This window comes from Arvicanthis niloticus, chromosome 17 (genome assembly GCF_011762505.2).
Source record: "Arvicanthis niloticus isolate mArvNil1 chromosome 17, mArvNil1.pat.X, whole genome shotgun sequence".
NCBI lineage: Eukaryota > Metazoa > Chordata > Mammalia > Rodentia > Muridae > Arvicanthis > Arvicanthis niloticus.
The window spans coordinates 54,906,234-54,922,391 of record NC_047674.1 but is presented as its reverse complement, the minus strand read 5'-3'; the positions used below and the strand labels follow the sequence as shown (position 1 = coordinate 54,922,391).

The 16,158-nt window shown below is 47.1% G+C and overlaps 1 protein-coding gene across 4 annotated transcripts in view; it reads left to right on the top strand.

Annotated features, from left to right (window-relative positions):
* Positions 1-4,767, top strand: part of Bicral (BICRA like chromatin remodeling complex associated protein) — a 64,267-nt gene extending 59,500 nt beyond the window's left edge. For 3 of the 4 annotated variants that reach the window (XM_034521162.2, XM_076915310.1, XM_034521161.2), the window contains exon 12: positions 932-4,767. In XM_034521162.2, the coding sequence (XP_034377053.1) occupies positions 932-1,713 (782 nt within the window). In that variant the 3' untranslated portion in view covers positions 1,714-4,767. The remainder of the gene's footprint in view (positions 1-931) is intronic. The other variant, XR_013104712.1, reaches the window with a different exon arrangement.
* Positions 4,768-16,158: the final 11,391 nt, after the last annotated feature.

Below are 16,158 nucleotides of genomic sequence, written 5' to 3'. Positions count from 1 at the left end.
TTCTTCACTGACAGTTAAATGTTCTGGTTCTGTTTAGGCCTGCCTTGGCTAAGGCGTTTATAAATAACACTGTGTGGACTGATGGGAATGGTGGCATCTGGAAGGAATCCTGGGTATGGACCAGGAACCTCACAGAAGGACCCTGTTAGAGGACCTGTTTCTGTCCCTTTTCTGAGAAACTGAAATCTCTGGTAAAATAGCTTGTGATGACTGTGTCAGTTTATCATGCCCCACATGAGCAGGGCCAGTATAGCTGGTGTCAAGCAGATGGAGTCCTTTTTCTACTTTAGCCTCTACCCCGTAGCTCAGGATTGCAGTGTGATGGGTGCTCTGTGCGTCCTGTCTAGGTCTCTAGATAAACCCTCTCCTTCCTGTCTTCCTAACATCCTCAGGCCCTTCACGAGAGCCACTGTGGTCTCTACCTCAGCTCCTCCCTCACAAATGCTTCTCTTACCATCCCCTGGCTCCTCCGTGCCCTGCTGTCCTTCCAAGCAGATACCGCGTACACCTTTTTGCCGTTTGTTTTATGATCTGGAAAGAGTGATTGGGGTCTTCACACGTGCCTATAAACTCCATAACCCAGGGACAGACAGTTCCTGTCCATCCTCCTTTGCCACAAAGGAGTAAAGTAGCTTGAAGCCAGAACTTTTATTTTCAAAGCAGTCAGTTCTCCAAAGAAACTTTTCGAGAGTAGGCTTGCAACTCACTTGGTAGAGTGAGTTTGCACGTGGCTTCCTGTGTGGGAGCTGGCTGCAAAGCCTTGGCTACATGGAGAAGACACTGTTAAATTGTCTCTGAGAGTTTCTGTGGGAGGAGCCACAGGTAGAGTAGGCGGAAAGATGAGCTAAAGTGGGCAAGGGGCAGGGCTAGCCAGGGCTCTGCCCTGTGCTAGCCCTCTGACCGGTAAAGTTCTTTCTGATCTCATTTCCAGAGGGTTTTCAGGCCGATTTCTGTTGTTCCTTCAAACTTGACGAAGCTGCACCTGAGACACCACTTGACAGGAGTGACCAGCATCGCAGCAAAACCAGCTCGCTCCATCAGGCGCCCAGAGGCCAAAGCAGAGACCGAGCCAAGCCAGGCATGGCAGAAACAACGAATCATGACCAGTTTCATCTAGTGCCTAACCACATCGTGGTCTCTGCAGAGGGGAACATTTCTAAAAAGTCAGAAGGCCACAGTAGAACACTGAAATTTGACAAAGGGGTCTTAGGCCAATACCGGGGTCCGCCTGAGGACAAGGGCGGCCGGAGGGACCCTGCCAAGGCCAGCGGGTGCTCTCCGGGGCCCGAGGGCCACCGCAAGGCCTTGCCCAGGCCGGATCATGGCTCTGAGAGCAAGCTCCCGGGCGTCCTGGCCAGCTCTCACATGGAGATGCCGTGCCTCGACTCCTTCCAGGACAAAGCCCTGAGGAATTCCCCAAAGAATGAAGTTTTACACACAGACATCATGAAAGGGTCGGGGGAGCCCCAGCCAGATCTCCAGCTCACCAAGAGCCTAGAGAAAACCTTTAAGAACATCCTGGAACTCAAGAATTCGGGGCGGCCGCAGAGCGACCCTGCGGCCAGCGGCGCGGTGGACCTGGACTTCCCCAGCTTCTCTCCAATGGCCTCGCAGGAAAACTGCCTGGAAAAGTTCATCCCGGGCCACAGTGAAGGCGTTGTAGAAACAGACTCCATTTTAGAAGCAGCTGTAAATAGTATCCTAGAGTGTTAATAGCAGCCGTCCTTCCCCAGACCCTTCCCGGACCAGTTACATTCTCTCCCAGCAAAGCAAACGGAAGCGTCTCCTGTCCCCAGCCTGCTCGGGCCTCCATCACAGGTTAACCTTTCTAATCTCCACCCTGTTCTTTTGAAGAGCAATACTTGTAGTCGTGGCTGCAGGGAGACCCCTCAGTGCACCCACCTCTCTCTAGAAAGCAGTCCGATAGGCCCTCCACATTTCAAGTGTTATGAAAGTGCTTACGGCCGCTGTTCGTTAATTTGTTTTGTGGTTTGTTTCTTAGCACTGTCGCTTAAGACCACAGTACACTTGGCCCTGGGTAAAATTTTGACAATCATTAGTCATTTCAAAAGAACAGACTTATTAAAGAAAAATCAAACAGGACTGACAGAAGCCACTTTCTTAAAGACTCTCTCACTGCAGCTCCAAAGTAGTGGTTTGGTTTTGTTCTGTTTCGGGGGGAGAGGGTATTTGCATAGGGAAGACCCCATGACTCTCCTCCCTGCTCGGCCCTCTGAGCAATGGGTAGCCAGTGCTCTGCGTGCACCCCCACGGCCCTGGCCTAAGACGCCAGTAGCATAGCCGCAGAGCGCCCTCCTGAAGTCCAGTGCTCTGGGATGCTGCTGAAACAAAACCTTTTGTGTTTTTAAGCACATTCATGTTGAATTCTGTCTGCAAATGTCCTGTTCTTAGTCCCAGGTGTACACCTTGAAATCCTCCCAGGCTCAGTAGGGAGCTTTGGGAACCAGTTACAGGCAGCGCTGGGGAGGCTGCTGGAGCCACCATGGTTTCCAGGGTCTCCGTGTGTGCGGCTTAAAGAGTTGTGCATTTTATAATCGGGTGGAATCAACATAACCTATGTTCTTTATTGTTGCTGAGTTCTGTTCAGTGTGACCTCTTGTCCCCTCCCCCTCAGCCCCTCCCCCTCAGCCAAGCATCAAAAGGCTTTCACTTGAAAACTGTTGTACTCTCAGTTGAAGCTTTTGAAGGGGACTTTGGCCTTGTTTGTGAGAATAGTAGTCAACATTGTATCAGTCATTCCTGTACCTAGTAAACCAAAGTCAGACCAGCAGGCCACTGATGGAAGGGACTGAGGCAGGAGGGACAGGGCCATGTCCTGGCCGTTCCCACTGTGGGTGGTTCATGTTCACCATAGTGACCCTTCCTCTTTGTAATTTATGTTCTTTTCGGGGAGCAGACCCAAGTTCCCTCCGTGTGGGCCTGTACCAGGGCGCGCTTCTGTTTCTCCTTGCTTTCCTCATGTTGGAGCAGGTCACGGTGCTGTGTTTGCAATCCTCTCCCACCATCTCCATCCGAGCCTCTGGGATCTAGAGGTCGTTTGGTTACTGTGAGGGCTCGTCCCTCTGTCCATCCCCCAGGCTGTGTGAACGTTTGGTTACTGTGAGGGCCCGTCCCTCTGTCCATCCCCCAGGCTGTGTGAACGCATCCACTGTTGGTTTCTGCTTCATTACACCCCAAATGGAGTTGTCCCCGTGGTCATCATGTGTAGTATTTCTTTTCCAGATTGGCCTGCAATGGAAAGGAAGGCTTTTGATTTTGATTTTTATCTTTTTTCAGATAACACAGCAACAATCTAGGCATGTTGGCATACACCTGTAATCCCAGCAGTCAGGTGACTGAAGCAGGAGAGTCATGGGTTCAAGGCCAGCTTGGGCTATATAACACACCCCTGTCTCAAACACAGAAGAAGAAAAAAATTGAGCATAGCAGACTGTATGGACCTTTTCTACCCGTCTGTCCACTACACAAACCGACTGTGAGGCAGCCAGCCTTTGAGAGTGATGTACCTTCCCCGCCCACAGCCCAGCCTTTGAGAGTGATGTACCTTCCCCGCCCACAGCCCAGCCTTTGAGAGTGATGTACCTCCCCGCCCACAGCCCAGCCAACTGAAATGGGAAACTCTGGGCTGCTTAGAGTTGTCCTTTTCTCCCTTTTCTGTGCCAATGTCCAAGTTGCTGACTTCCTTCCTGTATTATAACACATTAGAAAGATGAGTTGTTTGCCAGGTAGAACTCTCTGTCTGGGCTGCCCTGGGTTAACTGCCTGCCCTGATCTTCTCATGGCCTCATGGTTGCTATTCAAGATGGCCCCTGGATGCCTGCACACGGCTACGAATGAATTACTTTAATTTTGCAAATCAGTGGAATTCTTAAGAGACAAGGAAAGTCTCGTGTATATTTGTTACCTCTTTCCTCCAGCCCCAGCCCCGACATTCTCTCCTTTATGTCAAATTACAGGGCTCCTCATCCCTGACGCTGGTCCCACACATGGAGAGCCTACCTTACCAAAATGAAACTTGTAAATTTTTGTGTCTTTGTATGTAAGTTTTCTTTTTATGGAGGAAAGACTCTAGATAATGACAAATGAAGATTACAAAGTGTATTTTACTCCTGTGATTAGGTTACACCACATGGGCCATAACTCGCTCACAAGCCCCCGCTGGTGAAGGGAAGCGCCCTGTCTCAGTGGCCAGCGGTCGGTGGTTCAGGGTCATTTAGTCAGTTGAGTTTTAGAACGAGTGCTCAGTAACGAAAATCATTTTTTCTTCCCTTTGTTTTTAATCTGTTTGTTGTTGTGGAAAAGTATGAACTTGTTATTACGCATTGATTTTCTGTGTCCTTAAGTACTGCCTAAAGATGAAGAAAATTTGAACTGGCAATTACGATAAGGAAATCCTTTAGCTCTGGAGAATTTAGTAGACTCTGTTAGATTAGGGAGGCCTCACAGGCTGGCCAGCTCCGAGGACGGTCACTCACTGTCAGTGTGGTGTGGGCTTTATTTGCTTAAATACCTTCATTTGTATAGTATGTCTCACTTGAAATTGCTTTGTATACATTTTGTAAAAATATTTATAAAATGTTTTGTAAAAAAAAAAAAAGTATAACAAATTGCAGTTTATTTTGTTATGTTGGATAAATACTGTTAAACCAGTCAGTACTATATTGTTAATCCATGGTTAGGAACTGTTCAGTTGGAGATTACAAAATGAAACAACCATTGCAATACAGCCAAAGATTTGGGAAAATGTGTAACTGTGATTGTCTTGATTTTGCAACTAGGAATGGTTCCTGTCCCCAGAAGAAGTGGGTAAGTGTTCAGGGGGAATTCTCTGTAGATATAATTAGCATGGTAAAAAAGTAGCCTTCCTTGGGGAGGCAGGATCTCAACTGACAGCTTCCCCACAGTTACAGATTAGCCAGAGTTTGCTGAGTGAAGCCTAGTCTCGGACATGTCAGGTCTCCCTCCCTGCTGGCACCTGGGTCCTTAGCTCTGGAAGGGACGGTCATTCCAGATGGCATCAGGGAGCCTGTGCAGGAAGGGACGGTCATTCCAGATGGCATCAGGGAGCCTGTGCAGGAAGGGACGGTCATTCCAGATGGCATCAGGGAGCCTGTGCAGGAAGGGACGATCATTCCAGATGGCATCAGGGAGCCTGTGCAGGAAGGGACGGTCATTCCAGATGGCATCAGGGAGCCTGTGCAGGAAGGGACGATCATTCCAGATGGCATCAGGGAGCCTGTGCAGGAAGGGACGGTCATTCCAGATGGCATCAGGGAGCCTGTGCAGGAAGGGCTCTTGTTTTTGTTTTCCAGTAGTTAAGTTTGGTTTCTTCAGGGACAAGGAAAAAGCTAAGTGAGAAAGATTCTCATTTGACACTTCCTCTAGAATGATCACCTTTCTCTTTGGTTCCCAAATTAACCAGATCGTAGTGAGAACACACTCTGGGATCCTCTCTGTAACCTCAGCCCTAAGAGTCGCTTCTGAGTCCCTTCCCTCACGAATGGGATAGACCCGCAGATCCCGTCACCCCCCACCCCCCGCCTTTGGGGGTTTATAATTGACACTAGCCCTCCTTGGGGGATTAGTTGGCCTCCGCCCATAATACTGACTGGAAGTTAAGGTTGGGCACCTGAGCCTCAGCAATAGCCCAGGCGGTACAGTGCTTACCTGCCACTCTCTTAAGTCCTAGTGTTGATCCCCACTGCATAAACAACTAAGCATAGGGATACCTGTCTGTAGCCGTCACAGGCTGAAGCTGGAGGCAAGAGAACCAGAAGTTCTAGTTCATCCTTAGCTACACAGCTAACTAACTCAAAGCTGTCCTGTGCTCCATGAGACCCCGCTTCAAGAAAGAAAGAAATAGATAAAACACAGCAGTAATAAGTAGACAGCCAGACTCTGCTCATCGTCCTGGCAGAAGCTGCAACACCAGGTAGTGGATAGATCCTTCGGTGTCATTTACTGTGGTACCCTGAGGTCATGTTTCTCTTGATGCCAAGTGTAAGTCTGACCCAACATCACTTCATGGCCCCCTTCAGGCCCTTTGCATTAGGCAGTGCCCCAGGAGTGAAGCTTTAGAATGGAAGACTAGAGACCTGAGAGAGGATTCAGCCACTGGCTGCTCTTCCAGAGGAGCTGTGTTCAATTTCCTACATCCACATATCTCACAACCATGGGTAACTCCAGAGTTACCAGGGTAACACACGGTCCCTGAGAGTACTAAGCATGCAGTAGTACACAGACAAACATGCAGACAATACACCCACACATGTAAATATAATAATAATTATATATAACAATATATAATACATCTTTTAAAAGGAAGGCTCCTCTGATTGCTGTCAGGGATAAAGTTGTACGTTCCCTTGGCATGCCCAGAGTCGAGCCACGGCTTCTGTCAGGCTACTGAAAGCCTCAGTTTGCAGTAGGAGGGTCATGGTCCAGAAAATGGCATCCTGGCATTTCCTGGTGCAGAGAGATTAGCCAGTAGGCTACTGGGGGGAATATTAATGGGAAAGATAGAAACTTCCTCTGCAGCTGGAGACCCTGGCACAGCACTGTGCTTGCAGGACCCTGTGTGTCCTGTGGGAAGTGGGCCCTGGACTCCAGGGTATGGGTATGCCTCACCTCTGTGCTCTCTTCAAGACAGAAGTAGAGCATCTTGAGTATCCAGCTAAAGAGGAAAGAGTTAAGCAGCAGTTCCTAGCAGCAGACATGGTGGAAGCGTTGCAGCTCTGAGGGAAAAAGTATCCCAGAAGTCAGGAGAGGACCCAAGCGATACCACAGATTCACACAGAACAAGAAGCCTCACACACATGAGAGGTTTCTTGGGAAACACACAAGAGGGTGACTGCCTCTGCTTGGGTGAGAAGCAGCAGGGAACTGAGCAGGCTTTAGACAAGAGTTTCTTGGAGTTTTCTAGGGTGGGGGATTAATTACTGGGTTTTTTAAGTTCTGAGCTTGGGCTTTTGACTCTATAGGGCAGGGCTTAGCCTCCTGTGTCTTGAGAGGTAAGAATGCTAAGAGTCAGGGCTTGGTGGATGGAAGCCATCAGGAATAAGCTACTCCAGTGCCTTGAGGGGTGTGGTTAGGAAAAGTGTGTGGCATTATCAGATTCTACTGGATGGCAGTGGTGAAGTCCTTGGGGAAAGCTTGATCTTCACCATCAGACTATAACTGGGCAGCATAGGCCTCTGGCTCCACAGTTTGGAGCTGGTGATCCTGTAATAGCAACTGATTAAAAGTCTAGTTGGACATCTTTTGGATCTCTTGTTGAAGAAATCTAGACAAGTTTATAAAGCAGGATGTGTCTAGTAGGATTAAGAAAAGGAAAAGGGACCGACCGGGTGGTGGTGGCGCACGCCTTTAATCCCAGCACTTGGGAGGCAGAGGCAGGTGGATTTCTGAGTTGGAGGTCAGCCTGGTCTACAGAGTGAGTTCCAGGGGCAGCTAGGGCTACCCAGAGAAACCCTGTCTCAAAAAACCGAAAAACCAAAAACCAAAAAAAAAAAACCAAAGAAAAGGAACCAAAGGGCTGGAGAGATGGCTGAGTGGTTAAGAACATTGACTGCTCTCACAGAGGTCATGAGTTCGATTCCCAGCAACCACATGGTGGCTCACAACCATCTGTCATGGGATCTGATGCCCTCTTCTGGTGTGTCTGAAGACAGCGACAGTGTACTCATATACATTAAATAAATAAATAAATCTCTTTTTAAAAAGAAAGAAAGAAAGAAAGAAAGAAAGAAAGAAAGAAAGAAAAAGAGAGAGAAAGAAAAGGAAACAAAGAAAGAAAAAAGAAAAGGAGGAGGGGTTCAGAAAGGCAATATCCAATTCCATACTGGACTGTCGATGATGCTCTGGACAGAGGCATCAAGCTGTTTCTTAATGGTTTTTTTTTTTTTTTTTTTTTTTGAGATCCCTCTTGAGTGTTGGATCTTATCTTTTCCGATACCTGACTGGTCTGACATAGAAGCAACATTCCTCCCCGAGGAAGAAGCAAAGGCCACCTCTCCCTGCTGTTAGTAAATCTTTGCTGACTTGTTAGCACTACAGCAGACAGTGTGTTGACCCTGGATGGTAAGGATGAGCCACCAACTGGAGATCCCGAATGAACTCAGAGGAAAACTGACAGTAATGGCTCAGGAAGTAGTCACTGCCGCCACTCCCATGGCCATTGCAGGGGTTGTGCCCAGGACGTGGAGAAAGGCTATGACCTGAAATGCTGGTGTGTCATGCTGTGCTTCTATACACCCTGTAATCGGAACCCAAAAGGGTTTGTCACTGGATCACCCCTAGTTTTGGAGAAAGGAGCACCAGGGCACAAGTTCTAGACCACCCAGTGAGTAAGCAGTGGTATCCTTGAGTCACGAAGATAATTGAGGCATTGTGAATGTTTGGGTTTGGAGGCTGGGGGACAGTACTCAGGGGTAAGGTATGACTGCAGTTTGCAGAATCCAGTGTGCCCACAACTCCTGTTCCTGAGGAGTTAAAGCAAAGGGAGAGCTGTGGGAGAGACCAGGGGTGGTGGTAGTATTTGGCATAGAGCAATTAACATGCAGCAAGGTGAGCATCTAGTAAGACAATGGGAGAGGCCACAAATGGTGGTTGCAAGGTTGACCCAGGAGGGACACAAAACCAACATTCTCCAAACTGGACAGGGAGCGAGTTAGTCAATAGCTGATACACAGACCTTAAGGTTTGAACGAGACAGTGTGACGGGATGGTGGATCAATACCATCTAAGGGGTGATAGAGATACAAGGGTCTCTGAAGAGCACTGGATCGTCACGATTGTGTCTACACCCAGGGCTTGAGAGAGTGTGGTGTGTATCCTCTGTTTTGGATCAAGTGTGACAGCTGTGATAAATTCGATTGTGAAGTTTACTAATGACCTCCATCTCCCATCTGGGGTGTCACGGGTCCTTAATTAGGATGCAAGAGATTCCCTATTCTTCATAAAAGATAGAATGCTGAGGTGGCCTGAATAGGTAGACTCATGTGTTTGAATGAGCTTGGTCATAGGGAGTGGTCCAAGGTGTGGCCTCATTGGAGGAAGTGTGTCATTGTGGAGCTAGACATTGAGGTCTCCCATTTTCAGGCTAAACCCAGTGACATAGTCTCCTTCTGCTGTCTGCGGATCTGGATGTAGAACTCTCAGCTCCTCTCCGGCACCATGTCTGCTGCCGTGCTTCCCACCATGATAATGGACTGAACCTGTAAGGCAGCCCCAATTAAATGTTTTCTTTTCTAAGAGTTGCCCTGGTCACGGTGTCTCTTCACAGCAGTAAAACCCTAACTAAGACCAATGCTTTACTGAATATGTATCATGTCTCCTACAGGACCAGTAAGAGCAGCCACCATAAGTCGCTAGATGTCAAGAGAAATCTCTAGTTGATCATAGAGAAAGCAAGCATAGATGACGGGTGTTTTTTAAATTAGTTTAGGTGTTACAGGAACAAGCATTTCCTTCTGGCAACATGTTGGTGAGCAATCTCTAGACCCTACTGCAGAAGGTCTAGCCTCTGCTTGGAGAGGGGTTCCTGAGAGAAGGGGTGTTGCCTCTGCTTGGAGAGGGGTTCCCGAGAGAAGGGGTGTTGCCTCTGCTTGGAGAGGGGTTCCCGAGAGAAGGGGTGTTGCCTCTGCTTGGAGAGGGGTTCCCGAGAGAAGGGGTGTTGCCTCTGCTTGGAGAGGGGTTCCCGAGAGAAGGGGTGTTGCCTCTGCTTGGAGAGGGGTTCCTGAGAGAAGGGGTGTTGCCTCTGCTTGGAGAGGGGTTCCTGAGAGAAGGGGTGTTTAAGAGCCTCCTGAGAGCAACTCAAGTCAAATCATGGGTTACAGCTGAGGGCCTATGTGCAAGACACCTTTCCGGACAGCGGCTCGTGTGTGTGTGTGGGGTGTGTGTGTGTGTGTGTGTGTGTGTGTGTGTGTGTGTGTTCTCCCTCTCCCTCTCCCTATCCCTCTCCCTCTTCCCCCCTCTCTTTCTCTCTCTCTTTCTCTCTCCAGCTCTCTTACAATTCCAAAAACTCTCTACATAGCTCCTCTCTTGCAGATCAAAAGCCCAGTCTTTCTTTTACTTACATATCAAGTCAGTCCTTGCCTCAGGTTCTCGTTGGATTATCCTATGAATCAGCATCCCATGACCCCAGCCCCTTTCTTGATTCTTAAGTCAGGAAACACATTTTTAAAAAATTACAAATGAATTCAGAAATAAACTAGCTGGGTGGGACCTCGCTTTGAAATGGCCATTCCTACCATGCCTGGGCCAGTACCTAACTCCTTCTGTCCCAGGCTGACCTTGAACTCGGGAATCTGCCTGCCTTTGTAAGCACAAACAAAAAAATACATATAGCTGGGTAGGGTCTTGCTCTGGGATCACCCCTCCCTAACTCTGACTCCTTCCTTAGTGTCTTTCTGACAGGCTGGCTCACAGTACAGCTGCCTCTACTCCTTCACATCTGTGAAGCTCACTATACATTTCATATTGCACCCTTATATTTTGCATAGTTGAAAAATTATATATTTTGAACTCCTGTTTTCAGAGTTCTTTCCCTCAGCTTTAAAGGCTGTCCTGAAGGTCTCGGTGTTTGCCATTTTGCTGAGACATAGACACACCCTTGACTCCTAGATTCCTGTTATTTCTAATTATCGTGGAGTCATTAACTTTGTCAGGGAGAATGTTTCCTGAAGGAGGAACAAACAAGCCTTACACCCACAGCAGCCTTTGACACTCGTGGAGGCCCATGCCCTGCTGGCTCTGTTCCAGGGGCAGAAACATTGCTGCACTGTCCCTGCCTTGGCCAAACCAGACTCGGCACCCCAAAACATGAGTGGTCTGGCTGAACCATTGAATATAGGTTTCCTGAACCTTTGAAATCTTAATATAACAAAAGCACAGGGAGCAAGAAATCTGAAACATTTTTTATTACCTTAGATGAGTTTTTTATACCCTTACAACTTGCATTTCCCTTAAAACCCAGCTGTAACATCCTCAGACACTTCTTATAGATGCAAAACTTGCTTTAGGATTGTTTTTTTGTTTTCTTTTTCTCTTTTTTCCTTTTTTTAATTTAGTTTTTTTTTTTTTTTTTTTTTTTTTTTTTTTTTTTTTTTTTTTTATGTGCATTGGTATTCTGCCTGCATGTCTGTGTGAGGGTGTAAGATCTTGGAATTACTGGCAGTTGTGAGCTGCCATGTGGGTGCTGGGAATTGAACCTGGATCCTCTAGAAATGCAGCCAGTGCTCTCAACTGCTGAGCCATCTCTCCAGCCCCCAGTTTGTTTGCTTGCTTGCTTTGAGACAGAATCTCCCTATGTCGCACTGGCTGTCCTAGAAAACACTCTGTAGAACAAGTTGGCCTTGAACTCAGCTCTACCTGCTTCTTCCTTCCAAGTGCTGGGATTAAAGGCGTGGGCCACTACGCCCAACCGAGTTTTTTTACATTCTCCATCTACCCATTTACCAGAGACACGAGTAGTTATTACTGACAGCAGTCATTGCAAAGCAAGTTCCTTTGAATTCTTTTGTTTTGTTCTTTGTCTGTCACAGTCAGGTGACCCACAAGACACAGGACAGAGATTTTTTTGCTTGGGGGTAGAGGGGGAAGATCCATAACCCAACTCCAAAGCCAGCTTTCCGATAAAGCAGAGCAGCGGAAAACACCTTTCACATTATCCCCACCCAAAAGGTATTTGAATCTCTGCTAAACCAAATTCAATGACCAGAAAGAGAAATTCCGAGCCCTGGCCATCAAAGCAGGCATGCCAAATGGCTTTCGTGGTGGTGGCCAGAAGCTGGCAGCAGCAGAGAAAGCAAAAACAAAACCAATAAACACAAACAGCTCAGATGCTCAAAGACCAGTCAGAAACAAAATAGGCAGTGGCCGCCACCATCCCTACAATCCACTGAGACTGACCCATTCTCGTCCTGGCTCCCGTGTTGTCTGTCCCCTTGGCTACAGACACAGCAGACCCATCTGCACTCTCAAAACACACAGACAAAACCTTCCAAACAACCAGGCCCTGGTGGGCAGGCAACATCTGCTTTGCCCTGAGTGGGCTCAGAAGGATTTTGAAGCTAGATGAGAGGAGGATTGTATTTGGCTGGATGGGGTTTGGGGGTCCTGTACTCAGGGATGCACCCGGAAATCTGATAGGAGACAAGGTGTGTCAGACTGTGTAATTTGGAGAAAAAGAAGGAGAGAAATAATTGGTGAGCCTATGGTCAAGCAGATTGGAGGAGTGAAGGAGATAAAGGCTCCCACTTTGGCTAAGAGGTCCTTTCCCGATAAGAGGATGGAACAGATTGGTACTACTAAGGGGTAAGGCAAATACCCCTAAAGATATAACTAAGTGCTGGGGTTTGGTGAGGTTAATAAGGCTGTCCTCCAACTCCAACAACAGAGAAACAAGAAAGGAATGTGGATCACCAAGCATCTGTCAGGACCGAATAGGTGACCACAATGTCTAGGAGGACAGAGCTGTGTTGCCCTAATATTGTGATGACAACTCGGGGCTCCCTGTCAGATATGGCAGTGTTCTGGCTAAGGGAGCCCGAGCCGCCTTAGTCATCCATCACAAGGCCTAAGAGGTTGGCTGGAAAGTGACCTGGACCTGATGTGCTCATGCCTTGAGGAATATGTGGGCAGTTAACAGCCCAGTGTCCACCTTGATGGCACCTTGGATATGGTCAAGGTGGTTTAATGGCGGTCTGTCAGGCCCGGGCCCAGTGACCCTTCTGACCTCATTTGAGGTGTGGATCTGAAGGTCCTCAGGTTTTGGCAGGCAAAGGAGCCTGGGAAGCTGCTCTGTCTGTCTGAAAGGCCTTAGCTAGCATCAGATAGTTTTTTCAAGCTTTGTTTCTCCCATGGTGCACCTTAAAGACCACTGCTAAGACTTCTGCCTGTAGGGTTAGGGGGCTCTCTCTCTAGATGATTGAATTTGGCCATAATGTCAAGGAAACTCTGATATTACAAAGAGCTCTTTAAGGGTAGGCTGATGGAGCCAGACCATGAGGCAAGATGTCTGGACTTGTCTGTGTGTGCTCTAACCTGGGCCCAGACTCGCCTGCGGGCCACAGGGAGAAGGTCACAGAAACATCATCAAAAATCATTGGAAGACTTCGATCCTGGGGAAGAATGTTGGTGGTGGGAATCAGAAACATCCTGGAAAATAAGGTTGTGAGATTGGTAATATATTAGCATTATCTAATAAAAGTCAGAAAAACTAATTGTATAGTGAGAGAACTGAGCAAGGAGAACTCCATGACAGTCTTCAAATTGGCAGGTCAGGAGACTAGGCCTAGATCTCTGATTCCCAGAACTAGGCAAGTCCAGGCAAGTCAGTAACTGGAAAACCCCCAGGTCTCAGGCAGCCATCAGAAACTCCTCGCCATCAGAAGCTGTCCTGCCACCTGGCCTGAGGTAAGGGCAATGGATGAGCAACAGTTTCCAGGCTTCCCCAGCAACAGTTTCCAGCATCCCCTCAATCCCCACCCCAACAATAGTTCTGGAATGTCCCTAGATATAGAGCCAACCAATTAAGATAAAGGTCACCTACCCCTCCCTGGAATTCCCCTAATGTGCTTTAAATTGGGCCTGTGAGCTCACTTGGGCAACTCCATCTTGGCAAACAGTAGACCTCAGCATGCTGGACTTCTGTACAATAGAAGTTCTTTGCTTTTGCATATTATTTGAGTCTGGTATCTTTTTTTTTTTTTTCTTGGTTTTTCTTTTTTCTTTTCTTTTTTTTTCCCCTTTCTTTTTTTTGTTTTTCTTTGTTTTTGTTTTTTTTTTTTTTTTTTCTTTTTTTTGGTTTTTCGAGACAGGGTTTCTCTGTGTAGCCCTGGCTGCCCTGGAACTTACTCTGTAGACCAGGCTGGCCTCGAACTCAGAAATCCGCCTGCCTCTGCCTCCCAAGTGCTGGGATTAAAGGCGTGCGCCACCACCGCCGGCTTTCTTGGTTTTTCGAGACAGGATTTCTCTGTATAGCCCGAGCTGTCCTGGAACTCATTCTGTAGAACAGGCTGGCCTCGAACTCAGAAATCCACCTGCCTCTGCCCTCAAAGTGCAGGGGTTAAAGTCGTGCACCACCACTGCCCAGCAATAGGACCCTTTTCTATTTGAGATTCTTCCCTTAATGAGTAGGGCATGTGTACGCTGACCAAGCCATCCACCTGGGTAGGTTCCCTCAGAGAAGAAATCGGAATGGCATGGAGTAGCAGAAGGACGAAGGACTAGCAGTGGGCTCAAAGTAGGTGCCTGAGAGTGTTGGTCTGGGTGGCCTATCACTGATAAGGAGACTGAAGAGGCCAGAGAAGGAAAGAAGGGACCGTGAGTTGAGGCAGAGAAGGGGAGGCTTGTTACTATGATTGAAAATAGTAGAGAAATAGTCTGTTTGAGTGTCATAGCTAGAAGGACTTGTTTGTTGGTTGGCTTATGCCATGTAATCACTTTGTTGTTGCTGCTGTTGTTTTGAGACAGGGTTTTTCTGTGTAGCCCTAGCTGTCCTGGAACTCATTCTGTAGACCAGGCTGGCCTCGAACTCAGAAACCCACCTGCCTCTGCCTCCCAAGTGCTGGGATTAAAGGTGTGTGCTGATACCACCCAGTCACTCTCATCTTGATTAAAAGTGATCACATTGCTGGGAAGTGGTGGCACACGCACCTGGGAGGCAGAGGCAGGCAGATTTCTGAGTTCAAGGCCAGCCTGATCTACAGAGTGAGTTCCAGGACAGCCATAACTACATGGCCTGCCTCCAAAACCAAAAAATAAAACAAATAAATGATGGGGAGTATGGTCACATGGCAAAATCCATCCTTTCCAACCTTAGCAAAGATGGCTGCCTCCATCCAGATGTAGGAACATCTGCTAAGACAGAGACAAGCCACAACTTTTCTTTAAGATTACCTATGTATAGATTTTTTACTCTCAACCTGGTTGTTACAAGTCTTAACTCATTGTTACAAATTTTTAATCATACCCACACTGTAAGTTATATAATAATCTCACAAATATTAAGATGACATTTATATTTTAATAAAAATTTTAGAGCATTAAACTAAAATCAAAAGAGTATGAGGTGAGCTAGGCAGTGGTAGCTCACACCTTTAATCTCAGCTTTCAGAAGGCAGAGGTAGGAGGACCTTTGAGTTTGAGACCAGACTGTGTACAGAGTGAGTTTTAGGACAGTCAAGGCTACACAGAGAAACCCTGTATCAAAACACAAAGAAAGCAAGGGTTGGAAAGATGATTCAGAGGTTAAGAGAACTGACTACTCTTTTAGAATTCCTGAATTCAATTCCCAGTAACCACATGGTGGCTCACAACCATCTGTAAAGGGATCTGATGCCCTCTTCTGGTGTGTCTGAAGACAGTTACAGTGTTTTCATGTAAGTTAAATAAATAAATAAATAAATAAATAAATCTTTAAAAACAAACAAAAAATATGAGATGAAGGGCAATAGTCCCCACTGGGACTATTATTTTTATTTTACTCTCTTTGTCACAAGGTTGAGTGACTCACCTGCTATTGGACAGAGGTTTTGGAGGAAACATTGGAATTAAAGCAATGTGTCTTCCCCAGGGCTACCATATATGGTCAGTGATCAGGAAACACAATTCAGTTGAACTATTTATGGGGCTACAAGGGAAGCAGGGAACTGGAGAGAATCTGTATTTTCTGGATCAGATTAGTGGACAGGTGACTTGGCTTTGAAAAAAATCTTCTGTACGTCAAAGTCTCATTCTACTGCTGGGGAATTGTTAGTGACACTGAAATTCCTCTTCCTTAACATTGTCAATAAGATAGGATCTAAATTTTATCTACAGAAAGTTACAAAATACTGGGTTTTGTTTTGCTTTTTTTTTTTTAACCTTTGCTGGTTGAACGTTTTGCACTCTGACATGTCTTGTCTTTACAAAGGCACATGGTTAAGATAATGAGTGAGTGTACCTTCCCCCCACCATGAGCAGGACTGAGAGACCTTGGTTACCACAACAAGGTCAAGTGACTGGGATCTAGGTGGAGTTACCCACCTTGGCTGCCCGGAACACAGAAGAAGAACTGCCCCTGGGCTTGCCTTGAGATATCTCTGACCGTGACCTAGAAAGACTATGGATTATCCCACCCATCTGAAACCAGTA